At 37.4% G+C, this 7,932-nt stretch overlaps 1 protein-coding gene across 3 annotated transcripts in view; it reads right to left on the bottom strand.

Moving 5' to 3' along the window:
* Positions 1-7,932, bottom strand: part of NEK10 (NIMA-related kinase 10) — a 281,170-nt gene that overhangs the window by 181,875 nt on the left and 91,363 nt on the right. For all 3 annotated transcript variants that reach the window (XM_011969857.1, XM_011969859.1, XM_011969858.1), the window contains exons 18-23: positions 7,694-7,796; positions 7,472-7,600; positions 6,824-6,961; positions 3,930-3,975; positions 1,375-1,496; positions 1,135-1,237 (exon numbers count right to left, since the gene is read on the bottom strand). In XM_011969857.1, the coding sequence (XP_011825247.1) occupies positions 1,135-1,237; positions 1,375-1,496; positions 3,930-3,975; positions 6,824-6,961; positions 7,472-7,600; positions 7,694-7,796 (641 nt within the window). The remainder of the gene's footprint in view (positions 1-1,134; positions 1,238-1,374; positions 1,497-3,929; positions 3,976-6,823; positions 6,962-7,471; positions 7,601-7,693; positions 7,797-7,932) is intronic.

Here is a 7,932-nt window from a genome sequence, read left to right as displayed (position 1 = left end):
TTTTTACTGCTGGGATGTTATGATGAAAAATATTTGGAGACTGCTGGTTTAGGAAGGTGTCTCCGTAATTGTAGTTAGTGAACCATTAAAGTCCATGAGGGTAACACAAGCGTTCATGAGGCAGGCAGGAGAAAGCCAATATGTCATCCTAAGTTCAAAACTTAATTTTAAGTTATGATTAAGACTTTAACAATTGGGAGGAGAAAATAAACCTTCTCATTTGCAAAATTTTATCCAACATCAGGCCTACCTGCTACAGATGAAAAAAATTGTAACAAAAACTCTATGTTGAAATATACAAATGGCTAGAGGTTTTACAGCCCTCCATATGTACATCTGTCACTCATAAGGCACAGACTATGGTAAAATGGTTGAAAACAATGCGTTCATATGGTGGTCATAAAAGCTTTCGTTGATGAGGCAGTGTTCTGCAGTAAGAAAAAACCTGAAAACCATTGATTTTGGAATTAAATACTTATGTATTCTAAGAGTAGTTCATTCTCTCATATGAGCAAAATACAGCTCATTTAAAACTACACTAGTCACTGTCCAACATGGTAGCCATTCATCACATAGGGATGTCTAAATGAAAATTTCATAAAATTTGGTCGGGCATGGGGGCTCAAGCCTGCAATCCCAGCACTTTGGGAGGACGAGGCGGGTGGATCACACAAGGCCAGGAGTTTGAGACCAGCCTGGCCAACATGGTGAAACCCTGTCTCTACTAAAAATACAAAAATTAGGTGGGCTTGGTGGCGGGTGCCCGTAATCCCAGCTACTCGGGATGCTGAGGCACAAGAATCACTGGAAACCCGGGAGGTGGAAGGTGCAGTGAGCTGAAATAGTACCACTGCACTCCAGCCTGGGTGACAGAGCAAGACTCTGTCTTAAAAAAAAAAAAAAAAAGAAAAGAAAAGAAAAGAAAAAACAATTAATTAAAATTTAAGATATATTTCCTCAGTCACACTCATCACATTTCAAGTGCTCAATAGCCACATGTGGCTAGTGGCTACGGTACTGGACAGCACAGACAAAGAACATTCCCATGAGTGCCAAAAGTTCTATTGGACACTACTGCTCTAGAATAGTATTCAGGGATTCTTTAGTTAAAAGGTTTAAAATCTTTATACTTACTAACTGTTACTTTGTCCTTATCCCCCAACATAATGTTGTTTGGTGTCAGATCTCTATGGACAATCCTCTTCTCCTTGTGTAAGTATCGAAGAGCTAAGCACAGCTTGAAACAATGAATAGAAAACAAATTTTATTTCCCCCAACATACATATAGCCAATGATGACTACTGCACATGTCTTTAAGAAGCCAGCTCAGAATTTTACTGTTTCAAGAAAAATTTAATGAAGATAAAAACATACCTGTATAAATATTTTCCATAGTCTTTCTTCAGTAAAATGGTGATGTTTTTCCTTCAAAGAACTGAAATGCTCTCCAAGCGGGGCTCCTTCTATAAGCTCCATAACTATGTACAACCTATCATCTATATAAATATCACAAAAGGTCATAGAAATTTAAACTCAATACAGATATTTTGAAAAACTTTACAAATGAGAGTTCAAGCTTCCCAATGTCTGTGCGGGACACTAACACTAAAGAATTAGGGATGACGTGTTAAATATGGATCCACTCAGCCCTGGAAGAGGTGGGGAGGGTCTTAGGGAAACGGGGGCCCAGCAACAGTATCTTCTGGCTACAGGCAACCCCTTAGCATAAGTTTACACTGGCAAATATTATCATTTTCTACGTATGCCAGGATGTGGAATGATTGAAAGGTGCCACAGAGAACAAGCAAATGACCTCCAGTCATGGAGGATTCCCTGAAGAACCTGTAAGCCCATCCTTCCTCCCAATAGTCTAAAATTTACCCTCAGATCAAGGCAAGACATTCAGAAAATTGCATTTTCAACAGTATTGGTTCATAGTCTGAAAGATTTACCTTACAGAATTTTACACCGGAATAATGCCATGGTCTTGCAAAGACACAGTTGAAAATAATACACATGATAGGAATTTCTGTTATGCCTTTCAAAAGCAAAAGAAAAAAAAAATGGACTTCTCCTGGTTTTATCTTGTGGATATAGAGAACTTCATGACTGACTGTATTTGTCTTTTTGCTTTGGATGCCAAGAAACAAAGGAGTAAATTCTACTTCCTCCTCTAAAACCAATAGGGTTTACGAACAATGGGATGTGATATGCGTCTTTTGAAACTTTGGCATGTATACAAAACATGTGTGTAGAAAATGTTCACAAAAATGGAATCATACATGTTCTGCAATTTATACTTTTTTTCATTAAGCAGCCTTATATTTCAGGGCACACAGATCCATACCATTCTTTCTGCTGGTTGTATGGTATTGCACAATACGGGGATACCATAACTTATTTAATCATTCTCCTACAGATAGACATTTATATTGTTTCCAATTTTTCATAATTTCAAGGAATATTCATTTATGTACCAATACTACCTCTAGCTTTATTTTTAATTTTCTCATCCTTCATTCTTCTTTATTGCAATTTCCTAATCTGTTATATCATATTTTATATATTTTTAAGCCATTTCCAATTCTTCTTCTTTTTTATTTTTATTTTTTTCTTTTTGAGGCGGAGTCTTGCTCTGTTGCAAAGCTGAAGTGCAGTGGCGAGATCTGGCCCAATGCAACCTCTGCCTCCCCGGTTCAAGCAATTCTCCTGCCTCGGCCTTCCAAGTAGCTGGGATTACAGGCGCTTACCACCACGCCCAGCTATTTTTTGTATTTTTAGTAGAGACGGGGTTTCACCGTATTGGCCAGGCTGGTTTCGAACTCCTGACCTCAAGTGATTCACCCGCTTCAGCCTCCCAAAGTGCTAGGATTATAGGCGTGAGCCACTGTGCCCGGCCGCCATTTCCAGTTCTTTTTGGAAGCTGTCAGGTAGTAAAAAACATTTTTGTTTTTTATATTAAGACAAGTTACGTCACTTCAGTACAAGTCAGAAGCCAACCTTTTTTGAAGGGATATGCACTAAATTATAGAAAATTATTTTAACATCAAGAACAAATGGCTAAGGGGACAGGATTTACTGCACGAGTTTTAGCACTGAGTTTTTCTGAGTCATCTAGAGGAAGGGAGATGGGTAATATCTCCCATCTCCCGGCTGTCCCAAATGCCAATGTACACACACAAAAGGTTTTCTTAAATAGCAATAGCACTGATAGAGAGGCAGTTCGGAAGCCCCAGTCATTGCCTTGTATCTCTTTAAATCATTCTTCAAGTGGAGATTTATTTTGACATTTCATACGTGACACACATCATTAAAGCTTATCAATACTTGTATCATTTCTGTCATGGGTCCTATTTAAAACAAACAAACAAACAAAGTGGCTGAGTTTAGCTTTATCTGTGTTTGGGTTCTAGTTCAGCATTCCATCATACCTGCAGAAAGCAAGCCTGCCTACCTGCAGAATCAGTCTGGGCTCCATCGCCACCTTGTGGCATTTACCTGAACTTCAGGTAAAAGAAATCTCAAAGACCTAGCTCTCTCCAACTTATTTTGGGGATGGAAAATGACACCGGAGTCAACAAAAGCAACTTCCTTTTCTTTTCTTTTCTTAAGGAAACCACCATCCATTAGTTTTCTTTTTTCTTGATCCTATTAAGTAATTTTTTTGTATATGAGAACAGCAATAACTATTTTCATTTGTTCATGTGTTTTTCACACGGAGAGCTAAGTATTTTATAACTATCCAGGTCACTGACTAGGTCACTGTTTCGCTAGTCAAGAAAGTGATGCTTAAGATCATCTACTGTCATATTAACAAAAAAAGGTCAATAAAATAGTTGATAAGGTTTCTTTTGCGACATTCTAATATAAAAATATATGTGACAAAAAATGTTTCCTTATTTAGAAATATCATGAAAACTCATACTTACTTTCCAGAAATGTTTTGTAATAACGTACAACGTTAGGATGATAAAGCTATAAGAAAATAAATAACAAACATGTATTGCACTGCTTCAAAATACAAGTTTTTTCACTGACTACTTAGTTGGACTTCATATTTGAAAACTACAAAGAAATTATATTTATTTACAAAGTTAAGCACTTCAAGATATCATTGAACTGAGATTGTTGTGATTTTTAAAAACTTGTTGCTTATAAACTGATCTGAAAATAGTAATCCTATATAGCTTTATTAAATGAAATTTAAAACGTTCTATCACCTAACTTTACTATCTAACTTAACCAAGAGAACTATAGAGGTAGAAGGAATCTTAAGAATTCCTTTAGCATGCCTTGTCACAACCCCACACACAGACTGTATAAAGGAGAAAAGTGAAATGAGGTAGCTTCTGTTGACTACAAATATTCATTGTTCTTTACCTCTCTCTACCATGTAAATACTTATGTAAAGTTTGTGTCTATTTACACTATTTCTGTCTTTCTATGCTCTCCAAAATGATTAGTAGCAAAATGACATAATCTAAGAGTTAACTCATTTTAAATCACAATAACAGTTGACAAGGACTTCCTACTTAACCAAGCTTTAGTCAGACTCCTCTGAGTCCTCTTCATGACTAGGCCTCATCCTTGGTCTGTCAGTTTTAGCAACTTATATCCTGCTAAGTCAGTTTACGGAAAAATCTCCCACCCTTGACCTCCAATTAAGTTTCCCATCCACTCACCCTTGATATCTAACCAAGTTCCTCTTAGTAAACTTCCGTCCACTGACCCCCTTCACCCTGACCATTGGCTCTGAGTCCTCAGCTGTCCGGTCCTCGAATTCAGAGTTGGGTTCAATCTCTCTCCTCTATTACAACAGTTTGACTTCTATTGCCATAGTATTGAATAACGTCTTCCTCACCATTTTTAAAAAGTGTCTGGTGAAATTTCTCTTTGATATAAGTTAAGAATGTTAGTGGAATTTCTAATGTTTTAATTTTTAAAAGGTCATTTTCTAGAAGAATGCTAATATTTTTGTAGTTTTTGCTTATAATTTGAGTTTCTAGATAAAATTTATCTTAGAACAGTCACCATCACATCAACAAATGGCCTGCTTGCATCTCTTTTTGGTCTTTCTGCAAGTCTTTTTGCAGGAAGATTGCTAGCTGTCCACCAAAAACCTGCTGTCTCATTGCAGTGCAGTTGTAGCTGGACATGGCTTCCCAGTTAGAGAAGACTTCTCAGCCTCCCTTGAAGCTGGGGGTGAGGCTACCACTCAGCTCTGACCTGTGGAATATGAGAGGAAGCATGTGTGCTTCCTGTGTGAACTCTAAACCTTGGGAATAGCCCTCCATGCTCCTCCTCATCCCACTTTGGATGTGAGCATGGCTATGGCAGTTTCAACCACACAGATGAAGACAATGCACTAGGAGGTAACAGTACAAGAAGAGAGAAAAAAGCCTGCATCCCCAAATGATCGCATGGAGCAGAGAACACCTCCAACATGGTTTACTCACTTTGGGATTGTTCTGTGAAAGGGAAATAACCCACTGTACTGTGAGTCCTCTTTTTAAGCACCTGCATTTGGGATCCTCTTTGTTAATCTTAATTTACTCTCCCATTCTAGCCCCATTTGTTTTGCTTCTGCCTGCCACTACCTCCTCCTTTAAGGACTCAATGTTATCATCCTTTCCATCAGTTTGATCCTCTAGCGAGAGAGCAAGTTTGAGTCACCTAAAAGCCCAAGCATAGGCCTCCTATCTAACCCTAGTCTAACAGTTTCTTTTCTTAGGAAACATGCTAAAACAAATAATCTACTTCATCAACTAGCAAGCGGCCAGCAGATCTTAAACAATATGTGACCAGGTAACCAACCAGAACCATATTCTGGACCTGGCTCACCCGTAAGGACTAAAACCATATTTGGGTCCAGATGAAAACACTGGACTGGCTTAGTCCAAAAGCCCTGTTCTAGCCTTTTGCTACAATGAAAGAGCACACTGTGGAAGGCTAGATGACCACACAAACACATGAACAAACTTTTTAAAGTCTGGTCTATGAGTAATAAAATCAACTATAAAATAAACAATTAATGGTAATATTTACTATAATGTATACACTGGAGTAGAACTATCGATTTCTATGAATAAAGGCCTCCATGTTCATGGAATTTGTTACATCCCAACACAGATGCCATGCAAATGTGACTAGTGGAGGACGAAAGCAGCGAAGCTGACAGTGCACCACAGGAATTATAAATGAACAGTATTCATAATGAATGTGCAAACAAGGAGGGCTGAAAAAGAAACCAATGTGTTCTTGGATCACACAAAGAAATCCCATTTCTCTTTGAAATGTTTATTCTTCCTCCTCAAACAAACTTTCATAATGAGAGTTAATTGAGCTGTTACATTATGTCAGAGTGTTCTGCTCATGCCAATAAATAATAACCCATCTTGAAAATCTACACTCTAGATTTGATAAGCCATATTTGAGGAATGTTAACAGCTTGGTTCCATTTGGCAAAAGTCAAGAAACAGTCATATTTCTATGTATGTAACTAAGTAACCAAATATCCTAAAATATAATGAGAAAATAATAGATATGCTCACAATGAAAAGAAAAGGATTTCTCATATATGATGCATTCTGTACTGTAAATCCAATTGTTTTGCATCCATGACCCTGATATAAACTCCAGACAGTGTTTTATGCTTCAGTGTCAAGCCTTAGGGAAAAAGCTGGCAAAAATATCACTGCTTCAATGTCAATTATTTCATGTGGAACTAGTTCATAAGCATCATGGACAAGAGCACCACAACTCTACTTTCTTGCAATGACATGTATTTAAGAAAAACATCTTCAGAAACAAGAAAAACATTTACCTGCTCTTTAATTATTGTTAATTCAGAAACAATATTCCTTACGCTGCTGTCTCGATCTTTCTTATCCTTTCCAAATGCTGGGTTATGTAAATTGACCTCTTTCATCGCTAAAAGATTTTGACCACCACGCTTTCTAACCTAAAATAAAGAACAACAACAACAACAACAAAAAAAAAAGGAACAGGGTAAAGAAGGAGAAGGTAGAAAGGGGAAGAAAGAGATAGGCTAACAAAGTCACGTGAGTAACTAAGTCATATAAATAAGTCACAGAGCATTTAAAGTTCCAGCTGTATTTACATTAAGCTCAGCTCAAAACACTGGTATCCCCTGGGTCAATCTGTAATATTTAGTAGCATTTTACAATTTAGAGATTGCATCATGCATTGGGAGAAGCTTTTTTGAATATTTTTGTGACAGATTAATGATGCCTTTTGTCTTAAAAAGTCAGTGGCCGATTTCTAGAGCTTACAGCTAAAACAATATTAGTGTGGCTATCTCTGTTTGACAAAAACAATCATTCTAATTTTCATATCTATTTGTTTGCTATTTTTCAATGACAAGAGTTCCAATTCAATTGAATATCGGTGTGCAAGTGTGACATGCTGTTTGGTTGGGAGTATCAGAAATGTTCCCCAAGGGGAAAGTCACCTTGTAAACACAGCCAAAAGCTCCACTTCCAAGATGATCCAAAATCGCATAGTTGCCTATATATTTCGAAGGAGCTTTGTTCTGATTAATGCTTTCAATATTTTCAGCAATTTGCTTCAGTTCATCCTCCTAATCAAAATATAAAAAGGAAATGGGTTTCTGTGATAAATTCCATCCTGACTACATAGCAGCCTGCCAAAATATTGAAAACTCAGGACTTACCACTAATAAATTCAACTTGGATACCAATTCTTCATAAGCACTGATATCACGTACATAATGTCCTATGTCAATGAAGATCTCAAACAAGTCTGTGGGGAAAAGTCTACAGAGAAAATTACACACACTTATCGTAGGACTTGGACACTGTTGATCATTACTTCCCTTTTTTTTTTGAGATGGAGTCTTGCTCTGTCGCCCAGGCTGGAGTGCAGTGGCGTGATCTCAGCTCACTGCAAGCT

The sequence above is a fragment of the Mandrillus leucophaeus genome, unplaced genomic scaffold (assembly GCF_000951045.1).
Source record: "Mandrillus leucophaeus isolate KB7577 unplaced genomic scaffold, Mleu.le_1.0 Scaffold915, whole genome shotgun sequence".
Classification (NCBI taxonomy): Eukaryota; Metazoa; Chordata; class Mammalia; order Primates; family Cercopithecidae; genus Mandrillus; species Mandrillus leucophaeus.
The sequence above is the reverse complement of the archived record's forward strand: the minus strand, read 5'-3'. Positions and strand labels throughout refer to the sequence as shown.